The sequence below is a fragment of the Amphiura filiformis genome, chromosome 19 (genome assembly GCF_039555335.1).
Source record: "Amphiura filiformis chromosome 19, Afil_fr2py, whole genome shotgun sequence".
Taxonomy (NCBI): domain Eukaryota; kingdom Metazoa; phylum Echinodermata; class Ophiuroidea; order Amphilepidida; family Amphiuridae; genus Amphiura; species Amphiura filiformis.
In genome coordinates, this window is record NC_092646.1 from 36,674,899 (window position 1) to 36,691,978 (window position 17,080).

General features: G+C 35.9%; 1 protein-coding gene across 2 annotated transcripts in view; it reads right to left on the reverse strand.

Moving 5' to 3' along the window:
• The window catches only part of LOC140141238 (methylthioribose kinase-like), a 45,094-nt gene that overhangs the window by 4,763 nt on the left and 23,251 nt on the right, over positions 1-17,080 (reverse strand). Inside the window, exons 3-9 of one of the 2 annotated variants that reach the window (XM_072163043.1) lie at positions 16,358-16,483; positions 15,149-15,275; positions 13,257-13,428; positions 12,444-12,687; positions 11,566-11,722; positions 7,194-7,295; positions 5,660-6,190 (exon numbers count right to left, since the gene is read on the reverse strand). In XM_072163043.1, coding sequence (XP_072019144.1) covers positions 7,225-7,295; positions 11,566-11,722; positions 12,444-12,687; positions 13,257-13,428; positions 15,149-15,275; positions 16,358-16,483 — 897 coding nt within the window. In that variant the 3' untranslated portion in view covers positions 5,660-6,190; positions 7,194-7,224. Of the gene's footprint in view, positions 1-5,659; positions 6,191-7,193; positions 7,296-11,565; positions 11,723-12,443; positions 12,688-13,256; positions 13,429-15,148; positions 15,276-16,357; positions 16,484-17,080 lie in introns of those variants that run through there. The other variant, XM_072163042.1, reaches the window with a different exon arrangement.

Here is a 17,080-nt window from a genome sequence, read left to right on the forward strand (position 1 = left end):
GTGCCTTTGCAGATTACATCAATTACATCAGTTGCACCCCGGTTTGGACGTTTTACTTAATATTGTCTTTCACTCCTGTTTATTCTTGTACAAAATATTTCAACATACCAGTTTGCATCGATTATCAGGGAATGAAAAATGGGGACATATCTGGTGAGAATATCTAAGCATCATCAGATATCTCTAGCTTTTGTCTGAATATAGGGTTAATTCTTGTAATTTTGGTAGTGTCCGTGGCAACCTTGTAGTTTGTCGCAGACACACGTTTTAGGTTTTGTTTTTGTGTGCCTATTTTAGTTGCCCTGGATGCCAAATTCCTTGCCCTCTGTTCGGATAGAGCTAAGTGTAGTCATGCCCAAGTGCATGAGATCTATCATTCTGTAAGAATTATTGAAAACTAATGGTGTAATATCAAAACTGAATATTTTCTTTTCAAATTTAAATTAATTCAAAATGGGTAATAATTTGAATATAATGGAAATGTTAATATCTTTATGAATTCGGCAGAGTGACGAATCGAGAATTTTGAGCAAATTGAGTTTTTGTATGCTTATGATTATGATTATGTTTCAGGTTATCTTTTATTTCAACCAAAAATTAATGGTAAATCTTACTAACCGACGTAGTTATTGAAATTTTGATTTGGATGAATCGCGCCTAAATGAATTCGACAGAGAGACGAATCGTATACTTAGCTGTACAAATCATGTTGATCTATAGTATTGTATAGCGAGAAACTCCGAATTTTCTATATTACATGTCCTATACTAATATATTTGATACCAACGTATAGCTGTAGGTATCTTCTATCCAGTGATACCAAAATAAGTACAAACATTTCCCCACATGATATTGCTGTGGTTTAATAATGTGAGTGCGCGCCCGTTGAAGCCCCATTAAAATACAATGTAAATAGTTTATATTATACTGTTAGTATATATATTACAGGTTCATGTAAATGTCTCATTTTGTCGTAAATACACAGCTTTTGGCTGACCCAATAGCAGGCTATGTCAGCACATCTATGACAATGCAATGACAAAGGTGCTAAAATCTAAATATTGACGATTTTTACGATTTTTTTTAAAAATTCCAGTCCATTATTTAAGTTATTTTATACCTTTATATCTTGTACAAAATATTTCTATTTCAATGTTCCAGTTTGCATTGATTTTCTGGGAATGGGCAATGGTGACATACCTGATGATAATATTCAGGCATCATCACAGTATAGCTCTGATTTCCCAGCCACAAAGGGAAGGCTGAATGGTCCCTATTATTGGGCAGCGTCTACTTCTCAGACAGGACCAATTTGGATACAAGCTGATATAGGTAACCACACTGCACAATGTAGAAACGGTGACATTTTATAACCAAATTTATTTTAAGCATCATATTCATAGACTCCCTATAAATAAATGAAAAAAAAAATGAGAACATGTATAAATGTTTCAAATCATCAGACCTACTAATCATGAAACAACTGTCTCAAACGTGAAACGATAATTTTAGGAACATCGAGGGCGCGCTAGGGCCCTTGGACCATAAGTGCATGTACTTAACCAAACTAACCTTGCTCAAAACGCATGATGCTATCCGTGTTTCCCAAAATAAAATACACATTTTACCGTTCACTGTTAAGAGTTCACTCAAAAGTTACAAAGAATTTCAAAAGTGTTCAAAGACACATCTCTTGTTATAAGAAAAAAAAAAAATATAGTTTAACCTAGCTGCGATGTACTATTCTTGAGTTACCAGCGAAAACGAAAAGGAACCATAGGCCAATAGCTTAAAAAATACTGATTCTGTTTCTTTTATAATTAGGTTACCAGACACATGTATCACGTGTTATAACGCAGGGTGATGGTCAGTATCAATACTGGGTGACGTCATTCAAAGTGTCAACATTCGAGACTACTGGTGCCAACGAGATGTTTGTGGAAGATCAAAATGGAAACGCGATTGTAAGTAGATAGTAAACATTGTCTATTAAGCTCATGTAGATGCAGAATATCCAATCGTTGTGAAGTAAAGACTGCACAAAAAGTAACGCAGCTGTTATAAATACACCTATAGCGTAAGAAATAATAATTGTGTTAACAATATGTCAACATAGCAATAAGGGTGGTTTATTTGCGCGCATTTTGATACCAAATTTGTCCAATTTCGTTCAATATTAACAACACAACAGTGTTTTTTAAAGAAACATACCGAATTTAACTGTTGCAGCTATTTGTAGTGACAGCGAGAAGATAATGGAGGGTTTACGTGCCACAGTGCCTTAATAACCATTGATCGCTGTAAACGGCAACTTTTAAATTCGGGTAAATCCTCATTCTCTCTATGTAGAAATATCGTGGAAACAATAATAGTTCTGACGCTATAGGCGTATTTATAACAGCTGCGTTACTTTTTGTGCAGACTTTATTTTTGTTACTGACTTATAACATTCCCTCTCCTACAGACATTTCCGGGCAACGTTGATTCCAGCGCGGTGGCCATAACATTTTCTGAACTAGTATATGTCCGTATTGTGCGCCTCTATTGTCTGACCAAAAATGGAGCCTATTACGCACTGAGATTCGAAATATTAGGATGCAAGCAAGGCTAGATATGTTACTCAACACGATAGAATGAGGCGGATGTCATGGTGGGTGTGAGATCATGGATCTGGTTTGGCTAGAACACAAATCTGGACATCTCCTTCATTTTCTTTTTTGTTCTTCAAAAAATGGCGGATGCCTTAGTTAAATTTGTGAAGTGTATCAATTCCAAACATATTACAGTTTAACAATAAAATGCATTATTTGAACGCTTTCTGTTGACAAATTTATTCTTTTACATGTTTCCAACTGTATAAAAAAGTATCATTCTGTTGTACACGTTTGTCAATATAGGTATATTATCTGTAAAATATGGTGTATAACTTTAATAATAATAATAATGATACTGATAATACTGATAATACTTATAATGCTACTACTACTACTACTACTACTACTACTACTACTACTACTACTACTACTACTACTACTACTACTACTACTACTACTACTACTACTACTACTACTACTAATAATAATAATAATAATAATAATAATAATAATAATAATAATAATAATAATAATAATAATAATAATAATGATAATAATAATAATAATGATAATAATGATAATAATGATAAATACAATAACTTAAATACAAATATATTTTTGATTACCAAATTATACCAAAGTACTATACATTCTTATTGCATACAAAATATTACAGAGCAATTAAAGTGCCGTGTACTGTAGAACACTGGATGAAAAAAATGATTGCTCAAAGCTCTCAAAATCAAGAATGATCTTGAATCATAAACGTAGAAACAACATTAATGCCAACTAAAGAGATTACGTATAAAGTAATACCCAAGAACATATATTAATCAAAATAAACTAAATAAAAGACGAAACAATACATAAGCCTACTATTATCTTCAGAATTAATAATCACATTCACAATAATTTAACAAGAACGATGATTTATTTACGCGCATTTTGATAACCCATATCGTCCAATGTCGTTCAATATTAGCAACACTGTAGATTTAAAAGTTGCAGTTAATTGTAATGATTTGAATTCGGGGATAATGGCGGGTTTTACATGCCACAATGCCTGCGTAATCATTGATCGCAGTAAAACTTTTATATTTGGGTAATTTTCTTTATAAATACTACGGTGTTGCTAATATTGAGCGACATTGTACAGACGGAGTGTCTAAATACGCGTAAATAAACCATGTTCTATGCTGAATTATTGTGAATATGTGATGCAATCAAGCAAAATCAGTCGGAAATCGGAAATATTGAGTTTGAGATATAGCCATACAAAGGAAATAATTATTTCTTTTTGTATCCTGTTGTTTTGGAATCTCTTTAATTGCTCATATCTTTGGAGCTATTTGTTCAATTTCAATGGTGTTTTCTGCAAAATCCAGATTTCCGAGTCCCGACTGATTTTGCTTGATTGCATCCCATATGATGAGTAGTTTTGAAGCTATACGCCGTAAAAGTGACGTCATAATCGGATTAACTACCATAGCAATAGATGAATACAATTTTTGAATATACCGCCCTGCACTACAAGCAGATTGCCCTAATCACATGTGTATGTCAGCAAACAAGGAGTTTATATAAGAAGGAGAAGAAATAGATTATGTAACGCTTATTGTTCCTTTGTGCCAATTGGAGTTCCCGACACGCTATTCATCGAGAGGTACCTTTTGTTCGAGATAAAGGGCTTCCGCCATTAAATCGGTAACTGACCTGACCAGCGTATTAACGCTATAATAGGCAGGCTACTGTCAATAAGTGATGAAACGAAAGTCACGTAAAAGCGCCCATACGTACGAGAGGTACCTTTTGTACTAGTCCATCCCACAAGGGTGTGCGTGAGTTGTCGCATGCACACAAAACAGAGGTTCACCTACAATAAAAACCTATTGCAGCGCCCAAATTGGTTTGGGCGGTCATTTGATTATACTCGGTGAACACGCTTTGCTCTACCATTTTGCTACGGACAGTTCAGCAGCATAGGCAAAGTGTGCGCTCTGTATGGCGGATATAAGAATCTACACAAGTAAGTTGTCTACATTGTTTGCCAATAGGTCTACATATAAGGATTTGAAGTAATTATGATATCACTCCTACTGTAGTATTTTTAAAGACATTAGCCGCGGTCCACATCGTGTTTTATTATGTATAGGCCTACCATAGTATTTTACACGAGCATCGCGTATATGAGTCTACCCTGGACCTCAAATGTGATATATTTGCTGAAGCATACCATACTATTTCTGAATCAATCAATAAAGCAAAGCAAATCATACTTGTAGGCCTATAATACTATATTAAATATAATTGCGGATCAACCGATGCAGCTCGATACGCCCAATGTATAAATAAAAGCACCTGACAATAAAGTCGCCCAATTGAACAGCTGTAGGTGTTGATCGCACGACTTCATGAATATTGATTGGCAACATTTTCCAATATCAGTCCAAGAGAACGCCAAATATGGATCAGGAGTATTACATAATAATACCCTGCTATGACAATAGCTGCACTAGGTTAATCGTATAATCTCCTTATGTGGTTAGCATGGCTGGGCCAGGAAATCCACAAGGTCAGCCAATGTATGTACATGTATTCGGTACATGTGCCATATCTTTTACAATGGGTGATAAATTTCTGGTTTGTTTTATTTCAAAACGCAACAGTCGATATTCTAAAGCTTGGTCCAAATCCAAGAGATGAACCAACTCTAGTAATTTATGTGGTTTCAAATTATATCGGCCGTTGCCTTTTTGATAGAAATGGTGTTTGTTGATGTGTACAGTTTCCCATTAGATCATAACATGCTGTTGTACATCCAAGGTCAAAGGTCTATTAATCCATATTTGGCGTTGTTCTGGGACTGAATATGTCAGCGCTCAAATCGGAAACAATAGAACAATAGACCCTTCAGTGCGTTGTCAGCAAACATAGATTGAATACATTACCGCTCTGTTCAAAGATACTCATCTTACAGGTGCGAGTGATCAGCATGATATGGTTCAATGCAGAGGTACCGCGTGAACGTACCAGTTCAGCGCGGTATGTTAAAAAATTGTTGATAGTTAATCCGATTATTACATAACATCGCCAGCGTATAAAAGAGTTGACTTCAATGTTTATCAACAAAGGCAAGGGACTGGTGTATTGATATGCTTGAGTGAACCCCATGCCACCACTACACTGTTCAATAGCCTTATTGTGATGTGGCGGGATTTTTAAAAACACGAGCCCTGAACAAAATATGATGTGCGCGCATACTGCCAGGCAAAAAACAATGGAAATTGTGATGATGCGTGCGCATACTGACAGGCATTGACGTCAGAAGTCACCCCATCCATAGGCGTATTTATAAAGGCTGCGTTATACTTTTTATGAAGGCTTTTGTACCATGGTAACGATATGATAATTGACTAGGCCTCATTACCGATATACCAATAATTAGACTTGTTCAGGATTTGAAAATACAGTCCAACAGTTGCTGTTGATTGGTTATTTCCGTGCATCTCTGCAACAATCGGATTCCAATATCCACACATTTTACTTCTGCTAGAGGGCGTCCTGTCATATCAAACGTCTTAATTCTCCCAATTATCCTGAGGAAGAAGTTATGAAAAGCTTATTGTTATTGTTTAAAATGACATGTCCGAGACCTGTTTAGTGCTATATTTTGATCAGCTCGTAATCGGCGGGCCTGATAACATCGCGGATTAATATCAAAATATTTTATTTTGGGAATTGTCTTGTGACATCCCACCAGAGGCATCACGAATTATTAATTCAAGTCCTATACTTTGTCTACTTTCTTTAAGACACAAATTATAGACCAGACAGGTCAACTAATAGCACTCTTAACTTCAGTCAACTTTTCGGCGTAGTATTCTACGTGTATACTCAAATTTTCGTTTAAAGCAATACTGTGATTTACGGTAGAATTCCGATCTTTACACGATTGTTGAGAAGCGTTCCGAATGTCCTGCGTGCATCCTACGCATCATGAAGAAGCTGCTACTTCCGGTAATATAGCACACAATTTAATATCCTCGTGTGTTTAAAGTGCAATCTCGCGCCAATATCTTTCGGTTGAGAAGGATATCGATGTGCGGTGCATACAAATAGGCTAGTCTTTATAGTGAGCAAGTATCCGGGTAATATCTGACCGGATAGAAATTATACCGCAATGTACCGCACATCTGCTCCCACTATAAACACGCTGTTTGAGAAGACTCTGTTATGTCCCCCTCTGACAAGACAAACTATTAATTTTTTTTTTTTTTTTGGTGCCATTTTGACAAGACACACTAGTCAAATTTGATCAGTTGGATCAGTTAGACAAGAATCGATTAAGTTTTTTTAAATGCAAGGCAATTTTATCAAATTTGATGACTTACCATGCCTACTTGTCATTTTGATGAGAATATCCGATTCATTTGAAGAGAAATATGAATAGTTTCCCTAGTTTCTATTCAAAAATGAGTAGATCATTTTAAGAGCGTAGTCCGTGTTACAAAATATGGTTCATTAGGAGGCGGATCAATCTATACCCAACATATCAAACAATAAATACCAGATACAAGTTACAAATAATTTTAACCATACCTTGCGAATATATAACAGCCTACAAAGCCTGCTATATCTGATACTGTAGACTTGATTTCATCTGAGTCAAATAGTCGTTTAGGTCTTTCAGATAGATAGATACTGTAATGAAAATTAACACAGGCCTTAATTATTTTGTATAATATTAAAATCATGTAGCCTACGCTATATCCCATTCAAAATTAAGGGCAACTTCTGTCCTGGTCCAAGCAATTATAGCACAATGATATATTATAATCAATAAAAGTTAATAAACTGCAACAGCAAATACTCAAATAAAAAAAACAAAAAAATACGCAACATCATTATGTTATTATCAGTGTGGTCTTTGCCGGGGGGGTGATAGGAGGTTGACCCCCCATGAGTTGGTTTGCTAACTCAATCCCCAAAATACAATTTCAACCCCCTAAACCGCTTAGAAAGAGAATTTCAACCCTCCCTAACCCGCCTAATATTTTTAAGTATTTTGGTCAAAAATAGTGTACAATTTAAAATGGGCCTGGTAAATCCCAAATATCAACTTAATTTTAGTAACTGTAAAAATAATGTCGAAACGTTCATACCAAAATGATGCCCACCGGGATTTTTTTTGTCTACCACTGAACATGTTAAATACCTATACCTAAAGATTTTTACAAAGACCACACTTATTATTATGAATAGTGATGACGTGTGTACAGTTTGTGAGATGTGTATACTTTGTGATCTGTACAGGTAGTCCACTAGCACTCATCTAATGAAGGGGTAGGTACCCCTCCCCCCCTTGTTCTGCTCTTGTCATCGTAAGACGCTCTAATAAGCCGCCAAATGGCTCGCGGGGTATGGTCTGCCTTCCAACATTGAAGATAAGGTTGTGGCCCCGGATTGAGGCCCGGTACCCATTTTGATCTAATTGTATATTAGTTTCATTTAAGTTTGTATGATATTTGCCCAATTTGGGCGGAAAATGAGCGATTTCTTAGATTTGGTTCAATTCTGACGTCAATCAGAGGATATGTGTACTATCAATGGAACGAAAAGACATTATACCTACCAAAATCATAGACGTGTAATAATAAACTAAGCATAATTTTCTACTTCGCCGTTTACACCCATTATTACGATGATGGGTCAGTATGTAATAAGAGTTGACTTATTATATAGTGTGACGCCATATATGGATTGTTTTTATGGCATTTCTCAATCTTATGATCACATAAACACTGTACTTTTGTCTTTCAAACAACACATGTAAAAATTACATCACACGCATAATTACGTAACATCATTAGCATAAAGTCATGGACACTGCCAAATCACGCAAAAAGGCGGGCCTTTTAAATTACAGCAAAGGCACGTGTTTAAAATGTCCGCGAGCAGCAAAAGTATAAGGTGAATATGGCTAGTTTTAGGCAGGAAATAACACTAGGTCCTCAGTTTGCTTTTGGTAGAATATGAGCCTTGCCATGGGAGGAAAGGGACGTCTGGGAACTTCAACAACTTTAGGGCTGGAATGGAAGCAACATTATGCTGCAAAAATGGCGAAAATGAAAAAGCAGTTATTATAAATGATATTGATTATCTCCGAAATGAAACAGATTGAAATATAATGACTGGTCACGTGTGAGAGCTGGTACTCAGTACGATGATAACTGGTGCAAATCAAACAACAATCTGCGCATGCGTAGGTGGGATGACCGATGCAACATGCTTGAAATGCACGAAAATGGCAAAGTTCCATGTAAATAGGGCCCAAAATATTACAAAATTTAAATTTAAATATTCATATGAATTTTTATGAATGATCTCAACCTCAAATGAACAGAAAAGTTTTAAAAATAAATTTCTCATTCAAACGATGGCCTCTCTCTATACCACTCCTTTTTGTATAAATATAACAATAGTAGAATAACAGTTATATTTTAATCACGGATTCAAATATTTTCTAGGAAACGTCCCGTTTTAATGTTTGGGGATTAGTCAACAGAACTGGCAAGAAAAATTTAAATTTCCACGTTTGCTGTTGTTGGCAATATCAAAATGTTTATATATATAAAGAAAAGCCTTGTTTTTGTCAAAAATAAAACATATTTGACCACGCATTTTAGATAAACTAAAACCTTTACAGCCCAACAAACATGATTAAATGAACTGGAAGTTTGTGTTCTATGACTGTTCCAAAAGGCAGTATTCTCCATGTTCTCCATACTTTAATTCCCGAGAAAATATAAAATATACAACAATACCTCATTTCAGCCTCTTATTTCCCTTAACAAAAACGACTCATTTTCAGCAGGTGACTCTAGACCATTGATTTTATGCTAATGCTGTTACGTAATCATGTGTGTGATATAATTCTTACATGTGTTGTTTGAAAGACAAAGGTACAGTGTTTATGTGATCATTGAGAAATGCCATGAAAACAATTCACATATAGCGTCACAAGTCAACTCTTATTACATACTGACCGACCCTCGTATGAATAGCTTGCCACATTTTGTGTTTAATCTACATGTATGATTGAAACTACTATGGCGTAAAACTCGGGCGCGGGGGAATAAGGTGAAGCCAGTATTCCCCAAACACCCCTCACCCATAGTGAAACAAATATCTGTGAATCAGGGGCGTAGCTAACTTTCTTGGTGGGGGGGGTAAACATTTCGGTTGCGGTTGCATCATTTTGACCCGGTATTATCAGTAGGATATAATACTTCTAGCGGAGTGTTATTTGTCTTCAAAGAAAGAACCTTATAGGGACAATGTGCGCGTGTATTTTACACTATTTTGATGTAGGTGAATTTTGGTGGGAAGCGGGATTTTCTGTCATTTTTTGTGAGAGGGCCACTTTTCTCTTTCATTTTGCCTCCCCCCCCCCACGAACCCTGGCTACGCTAATGCCGTAAATTCAACCCTTATAGGTGATATCTTATTACCATACAGGTACTATCTCAGTTGCAAAAGTCGGAAAACCCAAATCGAGCCCTTTGTAAATAAACACAGCCAAATTAAAAAGTCTCCAGTAGTTCCGCCCCCATTTAATCAGAGTCTGATGAGTTTATGGCAAGATAATTTGTATAATAATTTTCTATACACTTTCCGTCGAAGGTTGATACCAAATTTGATATCAAAAGTTTAATGTTTGTGAGCATAGGAGCCGTTGTTTGGAAATTCGTGCAATTTCAAAAATGACAAATTATGAATTGACCACGCAAAAGTCAATGCATTGTATCAGCTTATTATGTGGCCTGAAGCAACCCGTACAGGAATCATTGTACACTTGCCTGCGCACAATTGAAATAGCGGGGTATTTGATTTGCATTTTGACATGCATGGGTAAACCTTTAACCTGCCGGCCTATTCAGGCGACGTAATTCTTGGCACTCACGCTAGTTCCGCTACGTGATACAATTTCCTATGTCATTTTTAAAATTGCACGAATTTCCAAACAAAGGTTCCTCTGCTCACGATGATTAAACTTTTAAATTTGGTATCAACCTTCGAAGGAAAGTGTATAGAAAATTGTTATCAAAATGATTTTGCCATAAACTCATCAGACTCTGAGTAAATGGGGATGGAGCTACTGGAGACTTTTTAATTTGGCTGTGTTTATCACTTTCTTGCTATGCAGTGCCCGATGCAGGGATATAAAATGACAATATGAATATGACTAAAAGCTCCTGCTAGTTAAGGGATCTAAAATGAGCGTTTATTGCGTTTCGACAGTATTTTTTGTGGGACATGAGAGCACCTCAGACCTATCGAATTTCATTTTGAATACGAAGCATGTCTTTCTGATATCAAATAATTTTCATTTTTGAAAATCACAATATAATACAAATTTTATGACAAATTATAAAAATTTGATATTTTTCAAATTTTGATATATAACAGTCCTCGAAGTAAATTATATAAATCTAATGACATATTCTTAAAGTGTATGTAGCAGGGAAGAAAAGCCGACGGTCAATTGAAAATTTTGACATTTCATATTGAAGATATGGATTTTTTTCCCAAAAAGACCTAATTTTTTTTGGTGTTTTGGGAAAAAAAATCCATATCTTCAATACGAAAGATCAAAATTTTCAATTGATCGTCGGCTTTTCATCCCACCTACATACACTTTAAGTATAAATCATCAGATTTATAAAGTTTACTTCAAGTACTGTTAAATATCAAAATATCAATTTTAATGATTTGCCATAAAATGTGTATTAAATTGCGAATTTCAAAAATCAAAATTATTTGATATCAGAATGACATTCTTCGTATTCAGAATGCAATTCGATATGTATGATGTGCTCTAATGTCCCACAATAAATACTGTCCAAACGTTCATACCCCAGCCCTTAAATGGTTATACGAATGTGTAAAATATGATATAATAAACCATTACGTGTAGTTTTCATGGCGTCCTCAAGATTCTTGTAAAACCCTGGCGATTCTTCTGTAGGGTAAAGCTTATGAGAATAATAAGAGAAGATGTAGTTTGCAAGAAGCGTTCCAACGTCATGAGCTGCCGGTCCTATGTAAGCGAACTCTGCATCAATTATCTGCAATAAAAGACGGCAAGAAAGACATATAAGACTAGTTTTGCGTCTGACGTCAGGGCAATTGGTTGCTGTCCTGCGTAACACGGCATTTTTGGTCTGGTTGATAGGACGTCATACGCAAACTAATCTTTTTAATTATGTCTGCAATTATATGGGGGTAATCATTTTAATACTCTCCACACATGTTCCAATTCAATAGATCTTTTCAAACTGATTCATTCCGATAAAATCAGAAGCATGAAATAGTTTGAACTTTCGACGGTCAATTTATGGACGAGAGAGGTACTTTTGCCAAGGATACGCAATGTGCAATCAAGCGTGTGGTGGAATGTCTTGTCTAAAAGACCGACTTGAAAAACAGGTGATGCATATTATTGTCGTTCTGTAAAAAAATGACGAAAAATGACGAACAATTGATCCTTTTTTTCCATTAGTATCTTATTGTGAAACACACAAGTAGCTGAGGTGTTAGCTCATTATGCTAGGAAAATATTTAAACCCATGTTCACATTAGCTTAATATGCTGTACTTTCACGCAAAAAGGTACCATGATTCATGAAATTTCTTGTCCGCCAATTTGGGTAGAATTTGACCCCCTACCTTACTGAATAAATAGCGCAGTTTTCCGAACTTCTCCGATCTTGATTTGAAAAGGTCTATTCTGGTGAACGTTTATTTTAACATATTGTTGTATGGATAATTAGACGTCTGGAAGCCTAACCTTTACTTTGGCGGAATCCTTTTTTACCATAACAGCTTCAGTGGTGAAATCACCGTGTACAAGACACTGTTTCATAGCAATATGCCTGGCCCTGATCTTGGACGCATTTTCTTGAAGAATTTGATCACCGTAGATGCGAGGAAGTTGTGCTTTGACTTCAGCTGAGTATTGATTGGTTTTATGATACGGCAGTAATGGAAAGGTAAAAAAGGCACAGTCCATCATGCTCAACATTTCGTCATTTCTGTGGTGCAAGAAAATAAATATTCATTCGGTTTAAATTTAAAAAATTTTTTAATCACGACATCTGAAAACACCAACACATATAAAAATGAAAAAATGTAAAAAACCATTTCTGCAAAAAAACAAAAAACAAAAACAAAAAGAAACTTGCACTGAGGTTGGTGTGATTTTGGTTGTTTTAGGGGGAAAATGTTTATCTTCAATACGAAAGGTCAAAATTTTCAATTGATGGACGGCTTTTCCTTCCAGCTACACACACTTTAAGTACATATTATTAGATTTTTAAAGTTTACTTCGAGAACTCTTAACCCTAGAAAAAATATACAAAAATATCAATTTTTAATAATTTGCCATAAAATTTGTATTATATCACGAATCAAAATTTTATTTGATAACACAAGGACCCGGGACAAGGACATCCTCGTATTCAAAGTGCAATTTGATGTGTCTGACACGCGCTCTCAGGCCCCACAAAAATACTTCGCAAAGGTGGGTGACCAACAACTTTACCATGTTAACAGAGAGAATTTTTTTAAATCAAAACCAGAAGAATTGAAAACAAACACATACTTAAATCTGTTCACAAGTTCAGTAAATTGAGCCGCAGAAACGCATTTTCGGTGAGTTTTTCGATGTAATATGGCCATGGTTTCAGCAACTTTCTTCACGGCTTCCATGTGAAATTCACCTTCCATCAAAGCTTTCCGCATAGTTTTGTAGTCGTGCAGGTCTTCCATTATTACTTGAAAGAAGAAACAAAACTTCTCTTTAAAAGGGACGTGAAGAGGGCGAATTGTGGTTTGAATTCCAGAGGGAGGGTGTCTGGTAAGAGGCACAGCCATCGACAGAAAAGGATTAGCTGAGATTGCGCGCCAAACTAAACTTACTGCATTAATTTTCCTATGCCTTAAAAAAAATAGGCATAGATGGGAATCGAACCAGGTACCTCATGGTTATGAAGCATTGGATAGAACCACTAAACCAACTACCTATCTGCGGTAGCGTAGCGTGGGTTATCCGATTAGGGGGGCTACGCCACTGCTAAAACTTTTTATATTAATCCTTAATAATGCTTAACGGAATAAATCAATTACAGTGATATGTCTGATATTATTGATAGAAATGATATATATCGCGATAGTGTTAGAGTGGAAGTGATAGACTGATAGAAACGATATATATCGTGATAGCGATAGTTTCTGCTGATAGAAACGATAGAGGTACTGGCAACTTTTTTGGAGCGATATTTATGATACTTTTGATAGAAACGATATATGTGACCGTTCACAGCGAATGAGCCGTAAATTCCTCCCCGGTCAATTTTGTTTTATTTCGTGTTTAAAAATAAACATCATAAACTTAAAATGGTATATCATTTGACTTCAAACGATATCCAGAAGCGGGGTTATGGTTTGTTAAACTTTGCTCCTTCAACAAAATTATAGCTTTTTTCGTTTCTACATGTGTCTCTTTTTCCACATTGCTGGCAATAAATATCAAACAGTCATAATTGGCGGTCATTTCAAATCATCCCCAAGTCAACGAGGTTTAGAAAGTTCTCTCATTGTTAATTGTTGGTTATGCATACCTATACAAAATACAATGCCTGGTAACCCACAATTTGAACAGGATTAAGCAAAAGCAAACAAAGACCAGAGCTATTAAAAGTTCTATAGCCATCTAAGGTAGAAGCTTATTATCCACTTCAACAATATGATAATTGATTAGTGTTTCACTATCAAAATGAGATCGATGTCGGGCCAGCTTAAGTTACCGATGAATACGACCTTCGTACACATTTTACACCGTAACTCAGAATACAATTTAGGGAATTTACGGCTCATTTGTGCTGCCGGGTCACATATATCGCGATAGTGACAGAGTTGAGGTGACAGAGTACAGAAGCGATATCGTAACTAGTACACAGACGATGGTGGCCGACATTATTCAATGTGGCAACAGCCAATAGCGTAACCAAAACAGACAATATGACGGCAACACTGCCTGGACGGTGGACGCCTCGAGCCGAGGTGCGTTTTTTAGCTCTATTGGCCCCGTTACAGAAAATGCACAAAATATATTTCCCAGTGCAATGTATAGGCCTATATTTTCACATGAAAATAAATAATTTTGGATTCAAAATGAATGTGAAGAAAAAAATTCTCAATGCCGGGAGTGGGAATCGATCTCGGTACCCCATGCGTGGCAGGCTTAGATACCAAAGCTTACTTTACATTGGGTGATAAGGGGTAAATATTCAATATATATCATTACATACCGTGCGTTATTCATACAAAAAGTTCACTGTCGAACCTCAACGGATTTAGACTGATAAAATAGTGCTTGATAACATACATAGGCCTACACTTTTAGAATTATTTGAGACATTTTCGTGTTTACGTGTTAAACCAATGACGACGTCAAAATTCAGTCAATCTGGCCCCGACAGTACATGAACTTACCAAGACTGTGTTCATTACTGAGAACATAGGGTTTGGGCACACACCCAGGATGGAGCTCATCAAACTTGTTGAGACTACAAAATTCCAAGTTGATTCTGCCAGCAGGTAACGGTTGATCGGGTATAAACTGCAAGATATAAAATAAATTATTGAAACAATTATAATTAAAGACACTGTGCTTACAGAGCAGCTCACAGAGCACGAGCCTTTACCAATGTCATTAGCCTATAATCAGAGTCACTGTGTTTTGAGATTGTAAGCCACATGCACTACACTCAGTGTACTCTGAAGTACAAAGTACCGACGCGGACGCACACATTGTGCCGACTTTGAAGGCACGCATACCTCAGCAGAGACGCAGCACTGCGCACTGTTTACGCGCTGTATACGCAAGCGTTGTCACTTTGTACTTCAGAGTGGACAAACTGTATGCAGACTAATAATGCATGGTCCGAAAGTGGCTGCGCAGAAACCAGCAAAAACAAGCCATTAGCAAATGCTTTGCGAAAGGAAGAAAGCGACAGAACGAGGACCTTAGCCAAATGACAATAATTGTGCATGTTTGCTGAATTTAAAATGACTAGACCTATGGCATGGTTATAAATACACCCGACATTGGTGGACAATAGAGAACCTACACACCTAAATCGCTCAAAAGATCTTTATGCCTCAGTAAATTTGTGGAAGAAGTAGCATTTTGAAGGTATTTTGTTTTGTACTGGAAGTGACCCCTTAATGACCCTTGACCCCAAATCTGTATACAACCAATATACACTGAATAATGCCAATGCATGTGTGCTATCCTACGTAATTTGTGAGAGAAGTAAAAGAAGTAAACAAAGAAGTATTTTTTGTAAAAAATATCATAGCTGTCAACCATCATAGCAGTCGCTAAGGACTGAGTCACTCCTGCGAAAAAAAAAAATGACTTTTTTAAAGGCAAATTTAGGGGATTTTGGTGGTGTGAGATCTTCAAACTCTAGTAGTACTACAATGTTATGCACCTGGGGCAAGGCGCTTTGCCTCATTTGGCTCACTCCACCCAGTAATAATGTACAATGAAAATTGTATATTTCGTGGGAATAGTAATATTGCAGGAAAGGTTTAGAGCTACTGTAATATATTTGTAAAGCATTCAAAAAATATCAGTATTCTGTAAAATATGTAAATGCGCGACTTTTTATTGGAAAATGGTAAAATAGAGTGTACCTTATGGTAAGATGGCGAGTGTTTAACAACCACAGTCATGTCAGGGTTTTCCCGACTCCGAATTCGCAAAACGTGATTCATAAAACCATCGCCAATGTCTTCTACATCACAAGCTCCCGATAATATCTACAAATAAATAATTATACATGGACATTCAGCTGGATATTTAGTTTCTTATATCATCCCAGATCACAATTTGTGTCTGTTATACATAACAAGCATCGAATCAGAATCGACGGTCGATCCAAAGATCGAACTTATTTGTTTCTGGTGCCTTAGGTGCGCTTCAGACTCCGTATTGTACGTGCAATATTGTATGTACAATATTTTTCGTGACGTCAGAAAGTATTGCACGTACAATAAAAAGTATGTACCGGGAAAATATATATTTTGCCACAATCATTGCTTGCTTAATTGATACGGAGTTGCCAAATTTCTAAGAGTGGTAAATTTAGTGCAGTGTTCGTGCACGGAATGATGAACATCTTTTTATGTCTTCTTGTATTCAACTGTACTTGAATTATTATTAATTAATGGGTACCTTTAAAGTTAATAATATTAATACTGATATTAATATAAAAAATATTAAAATTGTAATGATAATATAAATGGCACATTCAGTTCTTATTCATTTATTTATTTATTTATAGATTTATTTATTTAGGCCTATTTGTTTATTTATTTATTGATTGATTGATTACTGATTGATTAATTGATTTAGAG